At 49.7% G+C, this 27,370-nt stretch overlaps 1 protein-coding gene across 1 annotated transcript; it reads right to left on the reverse strand.

The window, feature by feature from the left end:
* Positions 1 to 445: 445 nt before the first annotated feature.
* Positions 446 to 27,140, reverse strand: LOC144736947 (protein-glutamine gamma-glutamyltransferase 2-like). Its single transcript, XM_078619649.1, has 13 exons — positions 27,022 to 27,140; positions 18,282 to 18,470; positions 15,773 to 16,018; positions 14,653 to 14,771; positions 13,078 to 13,206; positions 12,392 to 12,569; positions 10,534 to 10,666; positions 8,929 to 9,032; positions 7,869 to 8,111; positions 4,792 to 5,151; positions 3,370 to 3,533; positions 1,604 to 1,740; positions 446 to 1,014 (listed from the first exon to the last, which is right to left on the reverse strand). The coding sequence occupies exons 1-13, from the start codon at positions 27,023 to 27,025 to the stop codon at positions 867 to 869; spliced, it is 2,154 nt and encodes a 717-aa protein (XP_078475775.1). The 5' UTR covers positions 27,026 to 27,140; the 3' UTR covers positions 446 to 866.
* Positions 27,141 to 27,370: the final 230 nt, after the last annotated feature.

Raw genomic sequence — 27,370 nt, forward strand, 5'->3', positions numbered from 1 at the left:
GTGGGGTAGGGGGAGTGGAACGCTGTCAAGTGAAGCGCTGCTAGAAGGGATTAAAGGACGAGCAAGGCAAAATCCTGGGGGGGGGGGGGGGGAAGTGAGCGGAACTGAGAGTGGGAGGCTGAAGAAACTGTGGATGAGGATATGAAGGCAACACCATAAAGCAGTTAAGGTTTTACTTGGTTAATAACATCCTTCCAATGATTGCTCAATTTGTATCCATCTTTTCGGTTGAAGTTATGTCTATGTTTATATACCTGGATGGCTTCATGAACAAACCTTTGTTGCCTTCATATCCGCATCTCCATTCTTCTTCAGCCTCACACTCCTAGCCTTGCTTACTCCCCCCCCCCCCCCCCCCCCATGGCATTTTGCCTTGCTTGCCCTTTAATCCCTTCTAGCAGCGCTTCACTTGGCAGCGCTCCACTCCCCCTAACCCCGTCTCTCTCTCCTCCCTGGCTCCCCCCCCCCCTTCTCTTGCCGAAATGGCCTCTTGTTGCAGCAGCCCCCTTCTGCCCACTTCAACAATTGTTTATTGCTGCGGTTGCCCCACCTGATGACGGACGCTTGTGTTGTGCCCGAAACGTCGTGATTTAATTTATTTTATTTAATACCTACGTGACTTTACCGAACGGACCAAAGAATATGGCGTTATTATTGCTTTTTGTATTATTTTCCCCTATAATTCCAGACTTTTGGGACACCTGTATATATCCTTGCGCGATAATAATGGCGCAAATACCAAATAGACTGAATTGTTACTATGTTTACGGTCATTTTGAAACCCGTAGTATCCCGCACAGCTGGTTGGAATGCACGCAGACCCAGACTCTGAACCCAGGCTGCGCGGGGCAGTCAGCTCGGTGCACTTAAGCTCTGCGCACGATGACGCGTGCCTCTCCGTGGACATTGCGCAGGCGATTGCTGTTGAACGTGATGATGAGGTTGTGCAGCCCAGGCTTGCTTGGGCAAAACGATGCACTGACGCACACTTTCTTCTCGGGTTCCACCACGTCGCTGTGGGTCGGGGTCATGGAGAGGGGAGACACGTGCTCACCATTAATCCACGGCATCTAGTTGAACACTTTCGAGGACATCTGTGAAAAAGGGCTTTGTAGCTCATCATAAACATTCTGATTCTGATGAATGCCTCTTTGGCAAGCGTCGTGGTGATCCATTCGAGAACATGATTGTTCTTCCTCGTTTCGCGGTACAAATCTGCATTTGTTTTTGGTTCGGCAAGCGGTTGCCGCAGTAATCATAGTAAGAAGCATGGGTTTGCTTCCGCATGGACGTCATCATCGTATCGTTCGATGAGTTTAGAGTCACATAAAACTAAAAGTTCAATGTACACCATGTAACTGGGTATTGACCAAACATTCCAATTGCGGTAAAATCACCTGCAAATTACTGAGTTGTAAAAGACATAGCAACGAGCCCCCCTACTGTGCAAACTTGGAAAGGACCCAGACCCAGTGAGACTATCCTTGGGTAAACAAGCGCAACGTTTAAACGACAACAATATCAATAACATTATGTTATTTTATATAATAGCAATAACAATTGGTGTAAAATAAACGTGCGTGACGTGGGGAATTTTCTGTACCTGCAGGAGATTTTCTGGAGACTGGTGAGGCCTGGTCCCTCGAGGGAGAACACCCCGTCGTCCAGAGGCTGAGGCAGTGGATTCACCAAGGACATCTCGACCTTCAGCTGTCGGCCAACCACAGGCTCACCCAGCACCTGGCAGGACCAATCCACAAATAAGTATAACCCGTAAAAACAAAGTTTTTCACTATAAATCCTTTATATGCGTGGCAGCGAACTTAATATAAAGGATTTAAAATATATTCGCCTGTGGAGGACGCGGGGATCGATCCCGCGACCTTTGGCATGGGAAGCGAGGGCGCTACCAACTGCGCTACTCCGCCACGGCCTGTGGAGGGGTTACGCTCTGGGCTCTTATACTGTGAATGAGTTCTATTTGAATATATGTAAAATATTTTTTTTTTTGCCTAAAAAGTGTAAAATTTTGGGAATTTTTTTTCACGAACATTAATTGTCTCGCACAACGAGTCTGTGTGGAAAATGTCAGCTCGATTGGATCACGGGAAGTGGGTTAAAAAACGACCGAAAGATTTGCACGGTCGTAAGCAAGCACGCAAGCAAGCAAGCAAGCACGCAAGCAAGCAAGCGAACTTAATATAAAGGATTTAACAAGCGAACTTAATATAAAGGATTTAAAAAGAGAAAAGCGCCTCCAATTCCTCGTCGACGTCGGGAGGGTTGCTATCATTCCTCGATGTGTGTTTGTCGAACCCTTCTCGCTGCAACACCCTGCCGCCCTGTATCGAAGCAGCATTTGTTGACGCGAACAAAATCGACCTTCTGGGTCCCAACGGCAGAGCCTTGGCTTGTTACACGATGGATGAGCAGATGAGAATTGGCAAGCGCACCCTCCCCCCCACCCCCATGTAAACATAACACGTGTGGGGCTCCATTTAACACATCGTGTGCTCGACAGACCTGGTTTTCACCTGAGGACGGCTGCTTGCGTTGTGGCCGAAACGTCGTGAGAATTGTTTTATTATGTTTTATTTTTATTATTTTATTACTTCCCTTCTACGTGACTTTACCGAAAGAACCAAGAAGATGTATCCCTGCAGTCACGAAAGCTTTAAATCGAAATTTAACATCGTGTGCTGTGATCGCAATGCATTGTGCCAGCAACATTGAATAATTTTCCGCTTAAATCAGTGGTTCTTAACCTGGGGATGCCCTTTCTGGGGGGGGGGACGAGACATGGGCAGATTTTTTTAGAAGGTAAATCATCGAAAACACAAATTAAGCACGGACACGTTAAATACAACTTATTTGTTTCACCAAACCCTATGTTTATAACACACACAAAATGTATGACTAAGAACCAATGGGGTGCAAGGCTGCAGTAAAGGTTGTCATTCTTCAGGATTATGCAAGGGTTTCGCTCTTACTCAACAGCTACTATTAAGTAACTGTGGCTGTTTAAAAAAAAACTTAATGAGAAAAATATTCAATTAAATTCTCATCAGGACCTACGGTGTAAACAATTGCAGTCTCCAACTCTTCTCATCCACTCTGTCTCACTTCTGGCCTCTCTATTTACGTGCAACGAAGAAGGGCTCTGGCCCGAAACGTCGTTTATATAAAAAAAAAAAAAAAATTTAGGCCACACAGTATGTATGTTGCATGTACGTTGAACTTCTTTCACACAGTACGAAACCAACCGCGATAATTAGAGGTGCAGGGGAAGGACATCAAACTTAGCACAAAAAGCACACTTTTCTGTGTAAGTGGCGACGGATTCACTCTGAACAGATGCTATAGGCTGACCATCACGTGGATCGCTGGGGTCTCGAGGATGATGTTCCGCTCAGAAAAGGCCAGGATCGTCTCCTGGCCGGGCAGAGTGATAGCGCAGGTGACGCGGATGATGTTCTGATCTCTCAGCTGAGACTCGTAGTCCTTGTACTTGATACGCAGCGGCTCCGAGACAACTAGTGAGAGACGGACAGCATCGCCATTTGCATGATCGTCAGCATCAATAATATACAACAATATATAAATGTGTCGTTAAACCCGCCACCACCCGACACGGCCAATTAATAAGGGTTGTCACGTAAACAGAACATACCAATTCGTTACTAGTACAGCAACACCGGTGTGTTGGCCACAACATTTACAATCTGAGTACGACGTTTTGTCAGTAATTACAAAGAGCATTATCATCTGCATCGTCAACAGAAAGAGCAATAGCAACAGAATTGACATTATGGGATATTCGGGCAATATCTGTAAAAAAAAAAACTGTAAGCTATGGGAGGCAACTGGATAACTCAGAGGAAACCCATGCAGAACAGAAGCACAGAGAGGCAATACAAACGAGCCATGGTGGCAAGATGTTAACTACCCCGCCTGGTATACAGGAGGTCGTGGGTTCGATCCTGAATCCGACGCATGCTGTATATTTGGGGTTTGCGTGTTCTCCCCGTGGTCACGTGGATTTTTCTCCGGATTCTCCAGTCTTTCCCTCCACATTTATAATGAACATCACACATTTGAGAGTATTTGGCTGCTAAGATTTTCCACACAATAAGCCACTTCGTTGAGCTATCATTTGTGGCCAGGTTGCTTCTCAAAAAGAGCTGTATAACTCAGTTGGCCTTACCTGGTAAAATTGAATGAATTTTTTTTTATATAATAATTTTAACTCCATGCAGGAAGGGCGCTAATGTTGGGAGTCGAAACCAGGGCATTTTTTCCACGAGTGTCATCACCACGCCATCCTGCCCCCCTGGCGACAATAACGACGACAGAACAGGTGGGCAGCCCTCGTCCCCGTCGTATGTACGCACAGACTTCGACTTATGAATGCATTCCGTTCTGGTAGCCAGTTCGTAAGTCGAACTGTTCGGAAGTCGAAACACAATAAGGTAACTGTATTTAAACGAACATCCTGTCAGTGTCATGAAATGTGTTACATTTCAACAAAAAAGGGAAACACTGTTAAACTCGTAGATTAGAAGAAATATTGTAAATTTGCATGAAACACTGTAAACAGTCCTGCGGTTTGGTTCGCAATTGCGAGTTCACGTTCGCAGGTCGGATGGTTAAAACATAAATATCTTATGGAAGCCCGATCGTAAATACGGGTGCTTGTAAGTCAGCCGTTCGTAAGTCAGGGACTGCCTGTATGTATGTGGAAATTCGTTCGCATCGCACGTGGCTAGCCATACTCAACGGAGGTCAACTCACTCTCTCCGGGCGGAACCTTCACGGTGCACTCCCTCTGGGTGCAGATGCCCTTGACGATCCCCGTGTAGGTGACGGCCCTGGCGCAAAGCACGAGACGCACGACCGCCGCGTGCTGGCGCGACGGGTTCCGCAGCGACGTGTGCACGTCCATGTCGCTGCCCACAAACGCCGAGCGGCTCAGGCGGGTTCGCAGGAGCAGGCCCTGGACCACCTCCTGCTGCTCGCCCTGCTCGCCGGCTCCGTTGGGGGCCGGCGGCACACGCGGCGGCCGAGAATATTCGTCGTCGACTCCTGTCTGCGGTTTCTCCCCACGGACGATGCACGTTGCCCGGGCATAGGCTGCTCGCTCCTCCTTGGAGCCTTGGGGAGGGGGGAGAGGGTTAAGGAGTTGCATTCAGAGTGGGGGGGGGGGCGTCGGGAAGGGGGGGGCGGTTAAGGAGTAGGGAGGGGGGAGAGGTTTAAGGAGTTTAACACGTGGTAGGAGGCTTTCGCGACCAATATCATCCATAATACAGTTTTTTTGGGCTAGATCGCGTAAATATATAGAAGTGCCGTTAAACCCGCCACCACCCGATACAGCAAATTCGTAAGGGTTGTCACGTAAACAGAACGTGACCAATTCGTCACTAGTACAGCACACCGGTGTGTTGGAGAGCCAAGCCACAACATTTACAATCTGAGTACGACGTTTTACGCCAGTAATTACAACCAGCTTCATCAGGCGACAGCCAGATTTGTGGAGAAGTCCACCCGTTTCGTTCCTTAAAGAGAGGCGTAGATGTGATACCACCCCTTGTGTGCACTTCTTACGCGATAGTGGCTGCGGGTTAATGAATGCATATGTATTTGGTAATCAACGTGGATTATGCATGCGCATTATGCAAGCCTATTGTTCTTGTACTTACTGTCCATTGTATGTACTAAAATAGCCGTACCAAAGGTAATCCCTATTGAAGTACGGTGGCCTGTATAGGCATGCATATCAACAATGTATTTTTTTATGTTTCACTTCCAAGCAGCACTACGTCTTTGGCTATCCGAACGGTTAAAATTATTTGTATTTCTCTCAATTTCGATTGATTCTCTAATTTGTCTTGGCCAGTAGTAGCTAGTTTTGCACAGAACTTCAACATCAATTGAGTGTCCTTGTTGGCACGCGTGTTCTGCTACTGCTGACAGTTGTATTTGGTAGTATTTAATATTTCTATGACGTTCTTTTAGTCTCGTGCTGATCACTCGTCCTGTTTGGAGTTGCATTCGTCATGTTTGCTGATCACAGTCAACGAACTTTCATTCGGCCGGTTGTGGGATAAGAACAGCCACCTCATCTAAGACGTCTTACCAATGTGGAAGAGTAGGCAAATTACCCTCTAGAGAGGACGTCAAGAGCGCCCTGTAGTGGAGGCCCTTCTGCAAGCAGTGGCATGAGCAGGAAATTTCAGGGCTGCACCTTTATATTTTATTAAATGCATTCTTTGCGTTGACCTTTCATTTCGCACGCAGAGTTAATCCACAACGTGCACAGGTGCACGCGCGTATGCACACACGCGCGCACAGTTTGCGGGCTATAAGAATAACTAAACTAAACTATTTTTGTTTTACCACTGATCTATACAGCTCGTTTTATGAAGCGACCTGGTCATAAAGGAAAGTTCAACAAAGCGGTTAATCACGTGGCAATTTATAGCAGCCAAATACTCGAAACGCATGTTTCTAAATGTAGAGGGGAAAAACTGGAGGACCGGGAGAAAACTCCACGTGACCACAGGGAGAACACGCAAACTCCAAACACACAAGCAGGCGTCAGGGTCGGGATCGAACGCACGACCTCCTGCATACCAGGCGAGGTAGTTAACATCTCCTAGCCACTGTGACAGTGATGAGATAGATAGATGCAGACTCCAAATAAACAGCAGGCGTCAGGGTCGGGATCGACCTCATGACCTCCTGTACACCAGGCGATGTAGTTAACATCTCCTAGCCACCGTGATGATGATGAGAGAGAGACACAAACTCCAAATATACAGCAGCAGGCGTCAGGGTCGGGATCGAACCCACGACCTCCTGCATACCAGGCGAGGTAGTTAACATCTCGTACCCCTCAACCTTTGCGTCAGAATACGGGGAGGAAAGTGCGTCACATAATCCGGAGAATATGGCAATCGTAAATGCAATTCAGTTTTCTTACTATATCGCTGGATTACCCAGGAAGGCATCATTAAGGTCTAATACTCTTTTTCAGGAGGATCTTTGGCAGATTTTTGCAGTGGGGGCGGGGAGGGGAGGGAGGGTGATATTGCTGCTGTGTGTGATCCCAATTGAGTTACCTGCGGGTAATATTTTCAGCATTGGGGATGTTTTTAGCCGATGCCAATATGACTGGGTGGTGGGTTTTTTTGGTAAACAAAGTTGTGGTTGTCATTTCTGTTTAATGCTTCTGTCACTTATTTGCATACCTGTCAACCCCTTATCAGTGCCTACCTTATCAGCGGCCAATCCAGACCTTATTGGTCACCCCGTGCTCTTAAAAATCTCAAAGTTCATCCTACAAGGGAGAAACACAAACAAATAAACCAAAAACAAATTTACCCGTGTTGAAACGGCTGTACGCCGTATTGACCTGAAAACTCAATTTCCCTGTACAAGAATATGGGTAAACCGTATGGGTTGACAGGTATGTAATTGTAATTGTGCCGTGATAGTTCTAAGACACATAATCTACGCCGCTGGGAATTTTACCATTCGGCATCGACCCACGTCTTTCGCAATCATTTCAATGTCTCACGTGATGCGATTTGTCTTTCGGCCCGACTTCTCTTCGCTCTTCGTTTTTGGTGCCATTTTTTTATTTGCTTATTCATTCTTTTTACATTGCTTGGTGGTAGTTGAAGGGGTTTTCACTTGCGTGCGTGCGTGTGTTTGTTGGGGCTTCTTTCCCACCGTACAGTGTAGCCCCCACTATGCTCACCACCCATCCCAGGCTGCTCCTGTCCCGCTCCCTCGAGTCACCCCGGGTTCTGGCCCGGTTCAACGAGACCAACTCGGGACTCGCCATTCGCGCGTCTCGCCCCGTGTACCTTCGGAGTACTTGTACTGGAGCGTGATGTCCTCCCGCTCGTCGCGGCCCGCGCGCTTGGTGCTGATGCAGCGTCCCACGTGATCCGTGACGCACGACATGCGCGTTCGCCTCCCGTCGGCCGCCACGGACCACATCACCACGTCGGCGTTCACCTCGGCGAACACGAACGGCGTCTCGTAGCCCAGCGCTACCTGGCCCTCGCGCACTGCATTCACCGGCGCCGGCCCGCAGCAGAACACGCCTGGGAGATACGGGCGCAGGGCCCCAATCGTGTCAATAAAAAATAAGGATGCCTACGCGTGGCCCCGTGGGCATGCCTCCTGCATCTCCTTGATCAATCGATGAGATCTGCGAATGGCGAGAGAACATCTTCTTGGTTCTTTCGGTAAAGTCACGTAGAAGGGAAATTTTTATTAAATAATAAAAATAAAACATAATAAAATAATTCTCACGACGTTTCGGCTACAACGCAAGCAGCCGTCCTCAGGTGAAGAATGAAACACCACCAAGCTTGGAGCGTATATTTCAGCTGGGTTGGAGAACATCGTCGTTACGGAAAGATAGTACCGGCCGGATGACTTTGAGTTTCAGACAACGCACGCAATAAGCACTCGGCCATTCTGCATTTTGCAACAAGAACTGCACTATGCAGTTCATCTTGCCTCAGGTCATTTAACCGTGACTTAAGATAAGAGGGACCACATTGCAGTTCTTCGGGAACTACTGATGATTCGTAACTGGTATGTGAAGAAATATAACTGCAAGGGGTGGATGCATTCTTGGGGAACTGCTGATGGCTTTTGCATCGTGTGCACACAGACCGAGCGCTTGGTTGTGCACGTTTCTGTGTGCTTTGCGTGAAATCTGTGGTCCTCCGGGGGCCTGCGCTGCGCTCCTGTCATGATGAGGTTGTCTCGTGAGTTACAGATTTGATTATGTGGGAGTGTGTCGACGTCGATGATGATGATGATGATGTTGATGAGGATGATGTTGCTGCCCTGGTGAGCCTACAGATGCCAGCTTACGGAGGCGTCGATGCCATCACACGCGTCACTCACCCTCGCTCCTCTCCTGGGGGGTTGGGTCAACCACCTGCCACCCATCGTATCCCTCCTCAATGTCCTTCCGCGACATCCAACTCTCCACCCACACGTGGAAGTTCCTGCCAGCCGACACAACGGGAACGACCGAACGCTGTTTTAAGGGGCGCCTGTTTATTCGTGCTCACGTTGAAACAGAATGTTAGGGGAAAGTGCTGATGATGAGAATGTATCATTATTATAATTGAACCCAAAAAAAACTAGACACAAAAGAAACTTTCAAATTAAGCCGCACTTTTTATTTCACCAGGCGAGGCCTACTGAGCTACGCTTATTCAGAAGCGATCCGGCCATAAACGATACCTCAACGAGGTGGCTCATCGAATGGAAATTCATAGCAGCCAAATACTCGAAATGCTTGTTGATTATGAATGTCTAGGGGAAAACCGCAGGACCCGGAGAAAAATCTACATGACCACGGAAAGAGAGAGACATGAATTTCCAAATATACAAGTCTCAGGGTCGGAATCAAACCCACGACCCCCTGCATACCAGGCGAGGGAGTAAACATCTCAGTCTAGCCACAACCTCCGAGTAATGCTCCCCCAAATGGGGGCCACAATTAAAGTCACCCGGGTTCACTACTCTGCAACGTTGGGGATAGCAGTCGGGAGCAGTGGGTTAACCGGGGAAGGGGGAAAAAGGGGGAGAATTGAAGTGGGGGGGGGGGAGATAAGGAGAATTTGTTAAGGTAGTGAGATGCACTGCCGGGGCGAGTGTCATTCGAGAGTACCCGTTAAGGCTAACAGTCGGGCTAGACCATCAGAATAGTGGATTTCATGTTGCGACAACACTACTTCGCCAAGCCGAATTGCCCTTTGAACAAATTCGCCCGCGATGCGCCCGATCTGATCGAACGTTGGAAGAGCACCTAGGAGAGCCAAACGATGCTCGGGGCCTGGATGGGCGACCACGTGTGCCTGCTAGCCAGGCGGTGGGCCAGAGGTCGCAAACGGGTTTTGATTCCTTACCCGTACCCGTACCCGGCCGCACCAGGGTCGCAAACGGGTACACGTACCCGTACCCGGCCGTACCCGTACCCTACCTGTACCCGGCCGGGTACGGGTAGGGTACGGGTATCGGGTACCTGATTGCGACCTCTGGGATGAAGCCATGTTGCAGGCGCGGGTGGGTTGATTCTAGGAACTTGAATTGTGAGAAGAGACAAGACGTTGGGAAATGAGTGACAAACAGTTACTCACCAGTGACTCACGGCCTACCCGTACCCGGCCGCACCAGGGTCGCAAACGGGTACCCGTTTGCGACCCTGATGCGGCCGGGTACGGGTACGGGTAGGGTACGGGTATCGGGTACCCGGTTGCGACCTCTACAGTGGGCACAGAGGGGTGGCGGTGGTAGGGGGGGGGCATCATCGTTCTCATAGCCCAGGAAGGCGCTGCTGTGTTACACAGACGGGGTCTGCAATCGTTTGTGTCCCCGTGTCTCCACGTCCTTGTCTCTTCCATGCCCCCCCCCCCCTCTATGTCCACTATCACTCCTCGTGTCCCTGTGTGTCCTGTCACCCATGCCGCATCTCGCGTCCTTTGCGTTGCCGTGTCTCACCACACAGAGTCGTGGGACTCCTGCTTGTTGCTGCTCTCGTAGTAGAAGCGGTCGCACGAGAGGTTCCCGTCCTTGTCGTGAGCCGACGTGAAGTTGGTGACGCAGCGTGTCGGCAGGCCAAAGAAGCGCATCACTGTGGGGTAAGGTCAAGGGGTCGCCCCAGAGGTCAGCGGCCAAAAGGTCATGCATAGCAAAGTGACCCCTCAAAGGCCACAGAAACGTATTTTCCGCTGGCACAAAACGTGCTGCGCAGGGGCCGTGTACAGCCAGCCCGGCACAGCTCAGGAGGTGCCAGGTTTTTCGACTGCACAAGCTGAGCCGTGCCACTGACGTCACATGTAATGGACGAGTTGAGACACGTGTAGATGGCGTGGCGACGGCGCGTCCCTTGAGTGTACTGACTGACGTCACACAGAGTGAATACTCCACGAGCCAAACCCCTGGCCCTGCTCGGCCCGGAGCCAGATTCCGATGCCTTGTGAGGCCAGTGTAGCACGGTTTGGTTCTGGCTTGGCACAGTGGATAGCTCGCGGAGTACTAGTCATCAACAAGTCCAATTATCTTAAAATCCTCTCCCGTGCCATTGCAGGCCATCTCTGCTCTAGCCCATGCCACGCCCATGACATTTTCAAATCAACAATCTAAAATTTTTAAAATTGACAACACATCCTTCGTATATATATGTGTATGTAAATGTGTATGTATGTATGACTATAAAACCTCAGCTAGCCGGACTACTACTACTGTTTTTATTTTACCAGGTAAGACCCACTAAGCTATACAACTCTTTTCAAAAGCCACCTGACCGCAAATGATAGCTCAACGAAGTAGCTTAACACGTGGAAATAAAATGCAGCCAAATACTCTAAACGCATGTTTCTAAATGTGGAGGGAAAAAACCGGAGGACCCGGAGAAAAGTCTACGCAACCATGGGGAGAACATGCAAACTCCAAATATACAGGTGTCAGGGTCGGGATTGAACTCATGACCTCCTGCATACCAGGCGAGGTAGTTAACATCTCGCCACCATGGCGACTAATTGGGGGGCTTAGCCCTAGTCCAATTATGTACATGTGTGATGAAACTGGAGCACCCAAAAAAACACCCGTGCGAGGGGGCAACGTTCTATCCCGTAACAGACGGAACAGGTGGAGTCTACATTTTTGCTGTACCGCCTTCACAGTGCTGAGATTACAGGCCACGTGTGCATGGCCACCGCCACCACCACCCAGCTAATACAGACACAAACCCTGCGAAATGTGTACTACATATATATGTGGGTGCAGTGTGCACTCTGTGTTTATAACTCTATAAACCAATACCATGGTCGTGCCAGCTGTGTGTATGCCGTGCTGTGTGCTCCATTGCAGTATTGTCCATGAGGTCGGCTATTGAGCCAATTTTGGTTTTGTAAATATATATATAATTAAACATGGAACCCATAAGAGTATGGAACCGTCACGGAAAAATGATAAACCTGACTGGAAGGTAGGGTTTACCTGTTTTGAGATACGTGTGTGTACGTGTGTGGTAGTGTAGCGACGAGCCCGGCGACCCGAGTTCGATTCCCGCTCACGGCCAACATCAGTGACAATTATCTCAAACGGTCTTGAGCCTCCCAACTCAGCCTCAAGTGAGTGCCTAGCGAGGTGTGTAGACATTGCCACTGGGGAGACAAAGGCGGCCGGGCGTGGTACTGGCCACCCACGCCTTCGTGTACCGTGCCGGCCTTAATAGGTGCTCGCTAACAGCACTTGCCCCAACAGTCTGTTGCAGGCTATACGGGGGGGGGGGGGCCTTTGTCTTTGTGTGTATGTACGTGCACGCAAACAACGTGTGCAATCAAATGGCACTCACCGGTACAAGCCACCCCGGCAAACACCCAGCACTGACCATACTTGACCGCCTGGCACTGCGTCTTATACCAGCAACGCAGGATGTCGGCGCTGCCCGTCCAGCCGGTGGGCCACGTCCCGTCTGGGTACTTGCCCGACCAATTTCCCTGCAGCACCCCCTTGTCGTCGTTGGAGTTGATCTGTGGTGGAGATGTCGGCGGGGATAGAAAACAGGGGGGACATAGACATGGAGTAGGGAGAGAGGGGGTAGAGAGAGAGGGAAGGAGGAGATCAGAGCGTGACGTCTTTTGTGAAATCTTTCATTTTAAAAAAGGGGCGGGGGGGGGGCACATAAAGTAAAGCATTGAAAAAAAAAACGAAATGATGAATGAAGCAAAGTGCCGACTACACCGAGCATCTTCTTGTTTCCTCTGATCGTAAAAAAAGAGAGAGAAGCGAGGAATGAGGAACAGGTTTATTTCGGAGAAAAAGCCAAGCGACCACGGGGAGAGAAACGCAAACTTCAAATATACATGTGTCAGGGTCGGGATCGAACCCACGATCTCCTGTACACTCGGCGAGGTGGTTAACATCTTACCACCGTGGCACCCTGTAGTACTTCACGTGGCCTCAAAGAGCACACGTGGGCACGTGTCCGTGCGTGCATCTCTGTGTGTCCGTGCCCGTGTGTCCGTGCGCGCGTCTCACCATGGCGGAGAGCACTCGGCTGACGTGGATGGGGTCTCCGCGCTTCTTCGTGTCTGCTGCCAGATCCTTGAGCGCCACGTTGCTTTTGTCCAGGATCTGGAAGCAGATGTCACCCAGGCCCTGGGCGAACTGCGCAAGGATGACAACGACGCGTCAGCCGCGGCCAACGCCATCCGGCATTGCCAGCGGCACCATCACGCGGCCGGTGGCACGGTCATTTTCAACGTCACCGTCGTAGTTGTAGTCGACGTCGTTGCCATGTCCAGTGCGGTGACCGCGTGTGCTTCATGTGATTTGGTGAGTGCGTGTTATGTATGTCTGGCCGTGTTCGCGTGCGTGCGGTGCATCTGCCGATCATCTCAGTCAGTCAACCCATGGCACCTGGGTCTGTCCCGTGACCTCCTGCCGGCGAGCCTTCGATACTTCGCGTGGCCTCGAAGTGCACCTAGCCTGACACAAGCGCCGTGGTGACGTCACCGCTACTTCGTGGATAATGGGGGTTGTTGTTGCTATGAATGTGGTCGGTGTGCTTGTAAACCTAGAAGAAGTCCCAAGAGATGGAGGAGATGGAGTGAGTGTGTGTAGAGTCTGTGTGCTGTGTGTGTATGTATACTGTGTCTGTGGGTGCACGATATGTGTGCGTTGTGGGGAACGGTAGTGCAGCGGTTATCGTGCTGCGCTACGAACGGCCAACACCAGTCCTAGGCCTCCCCTAGGTCAACTCAGCCTCAAATGAGTGCCTGGTGCATTGTGTAAACATCACCACTCAAGAGACAAAGGCGGCCGGGCGTGGTGCTGGCCACCCACCCCATCGTGTGCCGTGCCGGCATTCACAGGTGCAACTACGCTAACAGCACTTGCCCCAACAGTCTGTTCAGGCTATACGGGGGACCTTTGTGTGTGATGTGGAGCAGTGACACGGGCCCAGCGGCAGAGGTTCGCAGTTCGGGTCCAAGCAGGCCGCCCTGGTGAGTCCCGCAGTGTGGTGCTGACGATAAAATACTCCGCGCCGTCGTGTCCGCCACAGTGGACGTTAAAGATCCCCCGACATCATTCATATTTGACTAAACTTTGGAGAGCAAAAAAATAAATTGTTCCGCAAATTACTCAATTGGGATTGCACGCAGAAAGATCGAACCCCCCCCCCCCATCCTATTAAAACCTCGGCAGAATCCTCTGCATGCATACCTGACAACCCTTATCAGTGCCCTACCTAATTAGAGACCAACTCAGACCTGATTGGTCACCCCGTGCCCCCTTATAAATCTCAACGTTCATCCTACAAAGTCCCATTACAAGGGAGAAACACAAACAAATAGACACAAAAAAATGTTGTTGCCCGTATTGAAACGGGTGTACGCCGTATGGACCTGAAAACTCAATTTCCCTGTACAAGAATACGGGTTATGCCGTATGGGTTGACAGGTATGTGAATACGCCATGAGACTCGGTGAGGCTTTCATTGGTAAACAAGCACAATATGAATGATTATCTGTGAGCAGTGCAGCCCCTAGCGCAAAACACCACATGCACTCAATTATTGTTGTAATTGTTGCAATTGTTGTTGCATGAGACCTGGGAGAAGTTCCATGGGACGGAGGAGATGTAGTCTTGGGAGCCCACGTAGATCTTTCCCGTCTCGTTGAGAACGTACTCGGAGCGGAGGAGGTCGTCCTCCATATACACGGCGTCGTCTGCAACATCACCGCACAGACACGACACAAAGGTCGCCCGTGCACAAAATCATCATCATTATTACACTGGTCAACACACTTTTTCTGGCACAAGGTATTCCAACGGTTTTAAGGTAATTTTGGTGTGCTGATTCCAAATCTGGCATCAGTTTTTGTCTATCACATCAGGTTTTTGAGATATCAAATATTGCATTTTCAAAAAAAACTGCAGAAGAAAAATATTAAATAAATGTGGATATCTACATAAAATAATATTATAAACACACTATTCTAAAATACAGCACCATATTTTAACACTAAAGCAGTCAATGACTCGCAACATCTTGCAATCATAAGTGACAAATGAGATGTGATAGAGCAAATCTGAGATCAGATTTGGAATCAGCACCCTGAAATTAGTCTAAAACAGCTGCAAAAGTCCAGGCCAGAAAAAAAACAAAAATTTTGTTGACCAGTGTAATTTTCGAGTACGCTTGCATTCGTGCCCTCTTTCTTATGGCACGCACGTGGCAACCGTCGCCCAGGAACGCGCCACCGTTTTTTTTAAATGTCATCGTCCACGGACGCGGCCTGCAGCGGTGTCACACCTGCGCACGATCCCAACCACGTGGCCTGCGGTGCGATTTTCTCACACCTTTTTTCAAACTTGGGCCCAAAAAACGGCGGGCACGCAACGGGCCTCTTCGTTTCGTACGACGTCATGGGTTCTCTCTGCCGCCCGCTCTCGAGCGAAGCAGACAGGCGGGTGGGCGCGTTGTACTCTGCGGTTAATTCACACGACCGCGGTAATTGACCAGGAGCGGCCTGCCAAAATCTGAATCACGAACAACCGCAGCAGGCACCCGAACGTTCCACCGGCGGGTCGCGTTATCGTCCCCCAGTCGGCGAGCCCCAATCACAGCCTGGTGGCTGTCGTGGGGGCCCATCGACTGCTCGTCGTGATGCGCCGAATTCGGGGGCGGCGGGGGGGCGGGGGGGTCGCCTCTGGCGGGCCCGCTCACCTTTGCACCAGGCGTTGAAGAGAAGGACGATTTCTCCCAGGGGGAAGCAGCGCACCGTGCGGTCGCCGCCCTTCGCGTGCCTCGTCTCCAGGAAGGCCGTGTAGCGGCCGATGGGGGCGCTGGCCGGGGTAGACGCCTCGAGCACGCTCCAGGTGTGGCCGCTGCCGTGTGCGGTCACGGAGAGCTCCCCCGCGTTGTCCGAGGATGCGCGCAGGAGAGTGCCATCCTTCTGCGAAGGGCTGGGGCCTACGGTCATTTGGGTTAGGGGGGGGGGGTGATGTTGCGAAGTGGAAGCGCGTTTGACCCTCCTGGTTGCGGAGGTCAGAACAGTACGGGGCTCGCAGAATCAGAATTTTTTTTTTCAATTATCCTGGAGAAATGCGATGAGCTACGAAGTTTTTTTTTGACAGATGCCCAGTTAGGGGTGGGTCAGAAAAGTTACAACGACAAATATTAAGCGACAGACGAGCGGATTTGACGACGCGCACAGCGGCGTGTGCAGCATCAGCGTTATGTTATCCACACCACCAGCTCAAAGGGGACTGAACGTAACTTTGCTCGCCAGTCACAGGTTTGACCTGCAGTGACATGCGGGTACGCGGATAGCTGATGGGGATGGTACGCGTACACAGGGGTACACAGACAGTGGATAGTGCCGGTTCAGGATACTTAGACAGGGGCAGGGCTACATCATGAGGCCTCCTTTGCCAGTACCAAAATATACTAATAGGGTTTTCCCCCTTTATTTCTGGAAACAAAACTGACACCTTTTGCAAGGAATCATGTTTACATTAACCACAATACTTGCAGTCAAATGCAAACAAAAAACAATACTCTGATTAATAATTAATAACATGCTTCAAATCGCTTTAAGCTATTGTCATTGTAGTGCGTATTTAATGTGGCGCTGCACTCTGATGTTGTAGGAGAAAACATTTATTAAAAAGTATATTTAATTAAGTAGAACGTGTTGTGTATATTTATTTAAAGTTTCGCATTTTGATGTGACGTCACATTTCTCAACCCCCCCCCCTCGTCACACATCGTCACAAATGTCTGACCCCCCCCCCCCCCTAGTTGCGTGACGTCATTTATGGACGGCTCCTTATCGTTCTTACTATTCCGCTTGTTTTGCCCAGGAAAGCCTCACCGAGTCTCACTCGCGTTCAGGGTGGCGCTGCCAAGTTTCTGCAGTAAGTGGCGCTGTTGCTACGGCTGTGAGTTCCCAAACGAGTGATTTGCAGATGATTGATGGTTCAGCATTGAGACGTTTTGGCCAATCGCGGTTACATTGTGTGGTGGGGTCGGGGAGGAGGAAAGTTAGCTACGGGGAGAAACCGGAAAACCCGGAGGAATCCCAATATAGACCAGAGAAAGAGAACACAGAAACTCCACACGCGTGAGCGTTCCGTTAAAAAAAAACAATCTAATGTTAGTCATTCGAATTCGTTGTAAAAAGAAGCGGCTCATAGTGAATTGGGGGTCTGTGGCATCACCTTCCGGAGCCTTTATCCACTGCTGGATGAAGGCCTATCTACGACAGCGCACAGGCTCTCTGGCACTGTGTGAGCCTGTGGGTATAGTAGGGGGCACAGCTGATGCATCTGCCAGTCATCTCAGTCAGTCGTACCCGTGGCACCTGCTGGGTCTGTCCCGTGACCTCCTACCAGCTGCCGTTCGACACTTCACGTGGCCTCAATGTGCACCCCGCCTGGCACAAGCGCCGTGGTGATGTCGCCGCCACTTATTGGCAAATTGCAGTTGTGGTTGTTTACTGTGGTGTAGTAGTTTGCGCTACGAACCCGGGCTACCCGCTCACGGCCAATACCTGTGACGATTATCTGAACCGGTCCTGGGCCTCCCCTAGGTCGACTCAGACACAAATGAGTACCTGGTGCGGTGTGTAACCATCGCCACTAGGGAGACAAAGGCGGCCGCGCGTGGTTCTGGTCACCCACCCCCTCGTGTGCCATGCCGGCCTTCATAGCGGCTCGCTAACAGCACTTGCCCCAGCAGTCTGTTCTTGTGCACGAACGAGTGTCTCTGAGAGTGAGTGTGTCTCTGTGAACTCTCTCTAGCGCCGTGTCTCTCTCTCTAACGCCGTGTCTCTCTAAGGCCGTGTCTCTGTAAGGCCGTGTCTCTCTAACACCGTGTCTCTCTAGCGCCGTGTCACTGCGACACCGTGCCTCTCTGACGCCGTGTCTCTGCCACACCGTGTCTCTCTCTCTGCGACACCGTGTCTCTGTAACGCCGTGTCTCTCTAACGCCGTGTCTCTGTAAGGCCGTGTCTCTCTAACGCCGTGTCTCTCTCTCTGCGACGCCGTGTCTCTCTAACACCGTGTCTCTCTAGCGCCGTGTCTCTCTCTCTCTGCGACACCGTGTCTCTCTCTAGCGCCGTATGTCTCTCTAACGCCGTGTCTCTCTAACGCCGTGTCTCTCTAAGGCCGTGTCTCTGTAAGGTCGTGCGCGCTGTGTGTGTGTGTGTGCGCACCGACCGCTGGGTTCTCACCCGTATGCAGTGCCAATACGATGGCATCCGTCCCGGGGCTAAACAGCCGCCCTCGGAATTTGACGAGGAGCTGGAACGGCTGCCCCCTCCGCAAGAACAGACGGTCTTTCTCCACGGCGAGAGCCTCCAGGTGATGCGCCTTCTGGTTCGCCACCTCCAGCCTCTCGAACGACTCCAGTTCCAGAGGATCTGACGGGACAAAACAAAGACATAGAGCCCCACACACACCCGTGTAGCCTTTGATGGACTGCTGGGGCAAGTGCTGTTCGAGAGGTCTCGTGTGACGCAGTTGTTTTTGCGCCGATTTATATTCGATGAATGGGACCTTTTTGTTGGCCGTATCAAATTATGAAATAATAATAATGTGAAATTTCGATTTAAAGCTTTCGTGACTGCAGGGATCATCTTCTTGGTTCTTTCGGTAAAATCACGTAGAAGGGAAGTAAACAAATAAATAAATACATTATAAAATACAATTCTCACGACGTTTCGGCCACAACGCAAGCAGCCGTCCTCAGGTGAAGAACAGGGCTTTCGGAAAGACAGCGTCTGAATGAAACACCACCAAGCTTAGAGTCGCGGCATCTCTTCAGAAAGGTGAGAGACTCGATTAGCTGAGCCTTCTTATCCCGGAGTTTGTTTAAGGATCTCAAAGTTATGTAGAATCCCTCCCCGTAGAAGCATGGTGGTGTTCATTCAGACGCTGTCTTTCCGACAGCCCTGTTCTTCACCTGAGGACGGCTGCTTGCGTTGTGGCCGAAACGTCGTGAGAATTGTTTTATTATGTTTTATTTTTATTATTTTATTATTTCCCTTCTACGTGACTTTACCGAAATAACCAAGAAGAATAATAACGTGTTTACCCTTTTTTGTCAATAAAACAGGAGGTATTAGGCTGTTCAAACACCGAATAGAAGCCTTCCTGCAAGGAATCAATGACTGCATTAACCACGCACACTGCTTGTGGTGAACATGCAGACAAACACGTAGCTCTGATCATAATGCACGCGTTGTCTCTGGCACTGATTGGCCTACACCAGACACAGCAGCCAAAGTCTTCATGGCCGAGTCTCACCACCAGTGTCAGGCCGGAGAACACAGCCAAAAAGGCGAACGGATGACACGATTCCTTGCGAAAGGGTTTCTGGTGTGTGAACATCCCAACACCTCCCGTTTTATTGCCAGAAAGGGTAGAAACAGCTTTTGTTATTTTGTTCATACTTTGCTGCTTCTCATTGCTGGACTTCATTTGAATTACATTGTTTTGCTTTTGTGCATATTTTGGTGAGCCAGCTCGCCGTGTCCCAACGAGACTCATCCTCTGGTCTCTCGAGGTCTCGCCTGGTTACTCAAATAACCTTTGACCTGGCAACGTACGGTGCGAAAGAAGTGTTTACAGACTTACATAACGGGCAGCACCACGCCCCCGGCACATTTGTCTCCCCAGTGCTGGTGTTTATACACACCGCACCAGCTGCTCGTTTAAGGCTGAGCCCACCTAAGTGAGACCCACGACCGGCTCAGATATGTTTCACCGATGTTGACCATGAGCTCGCTGAGGTCGCCGGGTTTGTAGCGCAGTGCGCCAACCACTGGGCCACCACTTCCCACTTAGACCCATCATCAAAGACATGCTTACAGACACAGACACCTGTAGACTCACAGAGACTCATAGACTCCCACAGAAACCCATAGTCTCACAGAAACCTGTAGATTCACAGAGACCCGTAGACTCCCACAGAGACCCATAGACTCACAGAGACCCGTAGACTCACAGAGACCCATATACTCACAGAGACCCATAGACTCACAGAGACCTGTAGATTCACAGAGACCTGTTGACTCACAGAAACCCATATACTCACGGAAAACCACATACGCTCACAGATACCTGTAGACTATCAGGGACTCATAGACTCTCACAGAGACCCATAGTCGCACAGAGACCCATAGACTCAAACAGATACCCATAGACTCACAGAGAGCCATAGATTCATTCAAAAACCCATACATCTGCCCCAACAGTCTACCACCGTCTGTTCAAAGGTTGACGGTTCTCCTAGGTCGCCAGACTCGAGGAGACCACTCCAATGCCTGTCTCAGCAATTGGCCCACCTCCATCCTGCAGACGTATCCCACCCAGACTTGTCCCACCCAAATGTATCCCATCCAGCTCAATCGTGTTTGCCAAATCTTGCCGTATGTGCATGTATGTGTGTAATGTGTACACGTATTTTTGCATGAGTGTAGTAGGTATATTGGCAATGGTATCTCTAATTCATTTAAAACAGCTCGTCCGTACTTCCACCCCGATCACTTTCACTTCCTCTCTTGATCACTGGGACACCGGTTAGCACGGTGGCTACGTAGAGTACGAAAGAAGTTCAACATCCAGATGGACACACTCTGGTGTAATATCCCAGAAGCTCAGACGGTGTTTTGCCTGGTCAACGCTCTGGCGAGATGTTAACTACCTCGCCTGGTATACAGGAGCTTGTGGGTTCGATGCCGACCCTGACGCCCGTATGTTGTGGGTTTTCATGTTTCTCTCTCCGTGGTCGCGTGGATTTTTCTCCGGGTCCTTCGGTTTTTTTTGTTTCCCCTCCGCATTTCGAATCAACGCCACGCGTCTTAGAGCATTTGGCTGCTGCTATACATTTCAACGTGATGAGACACTTTGTTGAGCTATCATTTGTGATGGGCAGGTCGCTTCTAAAAAAGAGCTACCTAGTTGAGTGAGCCTTGCCTGGTAAGATATCAGGGTGCCCCCCCGACCCCTCCCCCCTTATGATTGATAAAGGTTCCGGTAAATTAGCCACCATCGAGTAATGGACTTAGCCAAACTAAATAATCGCCCCTTCCCCCCAGCACTGGTTCCTGTATATCTGCACACACGCATTATGTCTGCCGTGTCATTTCCCCTTGACCAGGCATTGTGTTAACTGGAGGAAGGGGCAGCTTGACCAGTGGCGATAGATAACCACAGAGGGGAAAAAAACAAAACACTGGGAAGTCCCCAAACTTTTTTTGGAGGAGGGAAAAACTGAATTTCTCCGAAATTGCGTTTGTAAGCCTGGAGTCGGACCCGTCTCGCGAAGTGGGAGGTTGTAATAATCATACAAAATATTAAAAACAACAAAATCCGTCGCAATCGAAGGGAGAATCCAGGACAGGATTTCTTGGAACGAGTAACACACTGCCGCAGCGGTGGTGTCACTGAGTTGCAATTCAGAGGCCGCGAGATGGTGGACGACCTCGCCTGGTATACAGGAGGTCATAAGTTCGATCCCGACTCTGACGCCTGTTATATATTTGGTGTTTGCGGTGTCTCTCTCCCCGTGGTTGCGTGGACTTTTCTCCGGGTCCTCCGCTTTTCCCCTCCACATTTAATAGCATGCATTTAGAGTATATATTGCCGCTATACATTTCCACACGATGAGCCACTTCGTTGGGCTATGATTTGTGGCCAGGTCGCTTCTGAAACGGAGCTGCGTATCTCAGTAGGCCCTTACTTGGTACAATATAAATGGGAGTAGAATACGGGGACACGATTCTTAAACATTTCCCCGCCCGCAATTCCGCCTCTATCCGCCCCGGCAGTCAACCGTTATATTGATGGGTGCAGAGGCGCTGTCAATTTGACGGGCTGGTCGTGTGTCGTGGGATAAATCGTGGGTGACTCCCACGCGTCTTCCAAAACCGTCCTGAAACGGCACCACGGAAGAGTAGCCTCCCTAGAGCCAGCTACGGTGGATGCCTCTGCCGCAACGAAATCGCGCGAGCGAGCACTTGCAGGTGCCGCGCCTTTACCGACGACCTTACCAGAGATTCCCGTTCGCAATTCCATCTCACGCTGATGTGAGCCGAGGGCCGGGAACTGGACTTCACGGCGCAATGCGCTAACCACTGCCCCGCCGCTCCCAAGCCCCCCCCCCCCCCGTTGCTCTACTGCCATCTCCTGGCTACACCTCCTCTGTAGCGCCGTGCCTACAACACCTGGCAAGCACCGAGGGGCCTTCCCACCCAAGTGGGGTGTGAATCAGTCTGTAAGCCTCATGCTTAGCTTCCGATGTGATGGTGGCCGGGGGTGACACGGGCAGAGTTAAATTTAGCTCTCGTGATTGCAATAGAAGGAAGCTGCGGCGAAATCTTTAACCATTTTAAATTAATTATAGTGTACTGTATAACCCTTAACACTTCCTTATGACTGTACAATTAATGCGTATGCAACATTCAGTCTTGTGTGCCCCATATAGGGCGCCGCGGTGCAGAGATGTTAACTACCTCGCCTGGTATACAGGAGGTTGTGAGTTCGATACCGACCCTGACGCCTGCTGCTGTGTATATTTGGAGTTTGCGTGTCTCTCTCTCTCTAATCATCATCACGGTGGATAGATGTTAACTACCTCGCCTGGTATACAGGAGGTTGTGAGTTCGATACCAACCCTGACGCCTGCTGCTGTGTATATTTGGAGTTTGCGTGTCTCTCTCTCTCTAATCATCATCATCACGGTGGATAGATGTTAACTACCTCGCCTGGTATACAGGAGGTTGTGAGTTCAATACCGACCCTGACGCCTGCTGCTGTATATTTTGAGTTTGCGTGTCTCTCTCTCCCCGTGGTCGTGTGGATTTATCTCCGCATCCTCCGGTTTTCCCTCCACATTTAAAATCAACATCACGCGTTTAGAGTATTTGGCTGCTATACATTTCCACGTGATAAGCCACTTCGTTGAGATATAATTTGTGGCAAATTCACTTCTGAAAAAAAACTGCATAGCTCAGTGGGCCTTACCTTGTAAAATAAACAAAAAATGTTTAGCTTACGTTAAAGTCAATCGGCCCATCGGCTTTCCAGAACAGGAATGCCTGGCAGCAAACTTCGAACGGGATTTGACCTTCTGAGCAGTGGCGGCTCCTGCAAAATCTCTCAGGGGGGGCAAATGTCTGGATGATTGATAAGGATAAGGTCCACCCATGCAAAGGATAAATTAACAGCTTAAGCATGTAAAGGCAACTTCACTTCTTTAATATTAATGAAAAATAAAGTGACTCTTACAATACATCTTGTTTGTTTCTATACTCACTATTAATACAATCCACTCATGTTTCTTTTATTAAAGATTCCACTAGGTGGCGACAAATAATTTTGTTGGATGAAACGTGCTTACGTATGATGACGTAAGCACGTTAGTGCGAGCCCTCCCGGAAGCCATAGAGAATGCATTGCAGCGCCCCCCGTTCGAAAAAAAACATCTTTGAATGTAAGTCTATGGGACCACTCGGGGCGATTCTCAGCCGGAGGGAAATCGCCCAAAAAGAGGCGGTACTCCACAGAACGTAGCATGACGCTGATTGGACTATATCCAGAGGCACAGTGACGGCTAGCGTGACTCTGTGGTTGAATGACATTGGTGGTGCGTCGCCCAATCGCCCTAATGAATAAACCGCCCCTGCTTCTGAGGTCTCATCAGCAGATCCAGTCTTCGTTAAACAAACCCCCGCTGGATTACCAGACGTTATTGTTGTAGAGAGCACTCCATCCGAACCACGGGGCCCCGTTTAGTGCAACACATGATTCCGCGCACACCCATGTCAACGCGATATCAGGTTTCACGACACGGTATTAATAGTTTATTTTTACGATACGATAACTATCGCGATTTTGGCTCCCCATAGATGTGTAAATTCTGTTTCGCACTGCTATTGCCCTAAGTCTGCGTGTCGCTGCAATCTGTAAAAGCTCAACTCATCGTTGTTATCACGCTCGTTTTCCCAGTCCAAAACCTGAGCAGTCAAAAGACACATTGTTCAAGAGGGTCCTGCCGAGTTTTCGTCGCAAGCGAGAGGGCGATGTCGTTGCCGCTGCTGCGTGTGATTTCCAATTGAGTAATACGCATGTTGAACTTTCTTTCGCACCGTACGTAGCCAACCGTGCTAATCGGAGGCGCAGAGGAAAGGGCAACAAACTAAACACAAACAACAACAACAACACAATAACACTCAACACAACAAACTGAAAACAAACAACAAGCAGTTCTAAATAAATTAGACATTTGAAGTGTGATCTTTCAGCATTGAGATATTTGGACCGACACCACAATGCCGCTTTGTTATCTCTTAAACTATTATTCTTATCTTTCGATTTAAAGCTTTCGTGATTGCAGGGATTCATCTTCTTGGTTCTTTCGGTAACGTCACGTAGAAGGGAAACGTCGTGAGAATTATTTTATTATGTTTTATTTTTATTATTTTATTATTTCCCTTCTACGTGACTTTACCGGAAGATATTAATCTTATCATCCACCGAGCTTGTTCACTTCTCCGAATAATAGCAATGATGATGTTGTTAGCTTGGAACGCTGCGCCGCCGCTCGCTCTCGTAGCGAGAGAGAGAGAAAGGGCCACTTGGAGGCGCAAGAAGGAGCCACAGACGAGAAGCCGGCGATACCAACGATTGCCCCCCCCAAGCTCTGTGGTCCTCTATGTACTGAGGTGTTCTCGGCTCAATTAAATGTGAAAGGAAATGGGAGCACCCGGAGGAAAAACAAAAAGCCATGCGTGCGAGGGAGAAACGCTCTATCCCCATGGAGACGGATCACATTTCTGCTGTACCACCTCTTTCTGGCAGAGCCGAGGTACGGCCCCATAGGGAGTTTCGCGACGTCTTCGTGTGATACACCAACTCTCGCTGCTGCCTCCACTGGTGCTGGATTAGAGGCCACATGCGTAGCCACCACAACCGCCCGACTGAATCTGGATTTAACGGCGACAAGGCTGCTAATGCAACTTTAATTATGACATTGGAGCTACGTTTTGTACGAGGAATTTAACAATTAAAATACGAATAGTGAAGCGAGCCAACCCAAACGAGCCGCATTAACGGACACGTGATCGAACGAACAAAGACAAAGATCCCCCGTGCAGCCTGAACAAACTGTTGGGGCAAGTGCTCCTGGCGAGTAGCTGCACCCATGATGTCTGGCACGGCACACGAGAGGGTGGGTGGATGGCCAGCACCACGCCCGGCCGCCTTTGTCTCCCCAGTGCTGATGTGTTAATCGCACCAGCAAACTCATTTAAGGCCGAGATGACATTAGGGGCGGCCCGGGACCGGTTCAAATATTCGCCACCGTCATTGGACGTGAGCGGGAATCGAACTCGCGTAGCCGGTTTTGTCGCGCAATGCGCTGACCAATGCGCCACCGCTCTTTGTCAACACGCATACGTACATACATGCATTCACATGCAGCCTTAAATATTTACAAATAAGGTTCAGGGTTGAGATAATGGTTGTTGTTATTATTAGGCTTAGTGTTAGTTATTATTAAGATTTGCATATGGGGTATGAACAGGGTTAGAGGTTTTTTTTTGTCAGAGGATTAGTATTATAATTAGGGTTAGTATATATACGGGGTCGGATCTCTTGGAATTTCTCATTTACTTGATACAGCAATCGTGCCGTGACGGTTCCACCTGAAGACGGAGGCTTGTGTTGCCTCCGAAACGTCGTGATTTTTATTTTATTTTTATTTTACTTTTATTAATTGTAATTTAATTTTTTTACCTACGTGACATTACCGAAAAAACCCAAGAATATGAATCCTTGCAGTCACGAAAGCTTCAAATCTAGAATTAGGATAAGAAATGGGGTTTCCCAAACTCCACCACGCGCCGTCTCTACCAATTTACTCCTCCCCAATCCAAACGCAAATTAACTCGTTTCCACGCTGCACGCGTCCGATGCTTGCTTAACGGGTGCCAAACGTACCGCTCGATCACGCCGAACACGTGCGCACGCTCACTGAGACCTCAGTTGTCAATGGCATCAGTTCTCTGTTAACGCGCACTTTGCTAACTACGTCACGTGGGGCGTGTCCGACAATCATTGGGCGCGCGCGGCGTGGAAACGAGTTAATTCGAATGGGGGTGGAGTGACATTGGTAAACGTGGTGGTGGTGGTGAGGTACGCAAGCTTGAAAATTAGGAGAACGGGAGAGAGACACACTAAAATAAAATAACCTAGCAAAATATCGAAATGTAATGTAATGCAACACAGAGAGTCGGTCAACACACAATTAACGCATAGCCTGGTTGATTACGTATTTCAAAGATTGCTAAGTTTAGAATTTAAGTGTGAAAATTCCAAAGAGAGGACACAGGCAGAGAGAGAAAACAAAAAACCCCAGAGAGAGAGAAAAAAGATAAGCTTAAAACTTCCCCGTAGAAGTGGTTCAATCTTAATTTTGAGCTTTCGTGACTGCAGGGATTACTCTTTGGTTCTTTCGGAAACGTCGTAGTATGCTATTATTTAATTTATTATTTTATCTTTATACGTGACTTTACCGAAAGAACCAAAGAGTATGGTGGTGGTGGTGGAAGCCCTGGGGCACATGAAAATTGTCACTCCCCTGACCGATCTCGCCGACACGCTCCATCGTTTACTACTTACAAAATCTTGCCCAAGGCTCACGTCGGATCTCGACCGCAGTCGGCAGCCCTTCGGGATGCGGTGGGCACTTTTCACGAGAGTCGTGGGGTTACCCCGGAGGTTTTTTTTACAAACGAGGGGTAGCGTAACGCACGCGGAGGCGTTGGCTACCCGGCAAGACACGCCGACGTCGCGTGCCACATGGTTGGAACCGCTGGGCAAACGTTGGGCAAACGTTGGTCTAGGTAACACTGAGTATAACGCAAGGCACATCCGTCGTCAAGGTCACAACCTGGAAGTCGGGCTTACCCATGCTGACGGCTCTAGGAGAAAGAAGATGATTCTTGGGGAGGACAAGGAGCGCGTCGTGCCGAGTCAACGCAAAGTGACTGTGGCGTGGAGACGTTGAATATCCACCCCCTCTTATACCCGAGGGCTGCAAGGGAAGGGGGGGGGTTCAGAGGCAGAGGGTAAAAGGCTACCGAGAATCAGTGGGTGGCGGTCAATTCGTGTGGTGGAGGTTGGGGGGGTGGGTGGGCGGTATTGCCATATTTGGTCACATGGAATGCTTGTGAGTGTGTCTGTTGTGCGCGTGCGTGTCTTGAGGAGCCGCGCGTGTGCGTGTGGCTTGCACAAAGAACGGTGGCTCTCTGCGCCA

This window comes from Lampetra planeri, chromosome 63 (assembly GCF_965212315.1).
Source record: "Lampetra planeri chromosome 63, kcLamPlan1.2.h2, whole genome shotgun sequence".
NCBI lineage: Eukaryota > Metazoa > Chordata > Hyperoartia > Petromyzontiformes > Petromyzontidae > Lampetra > Lampetra planeri.

Bases quoted from the DNA above. Each gene is read 5' to 3' on its own strand.
- LOC144736947 (XM_078619649.1), bottom strand. The intron at 10,667-12,391 runs GTGAGTGCCATT...CTTACCCCACAG, and splicing joins TGCCGGGGTGGCTTGTACCG to TGATGCGCTTCTTTGGCCTG. The intron at 5,152-7,868 runs GTACACGGGGCG...CCCCTCCCCAAG, and splicing joins CCAGTACAAGTACTCCGAAG to GCTCCAAGGAGGAGCGAGCA.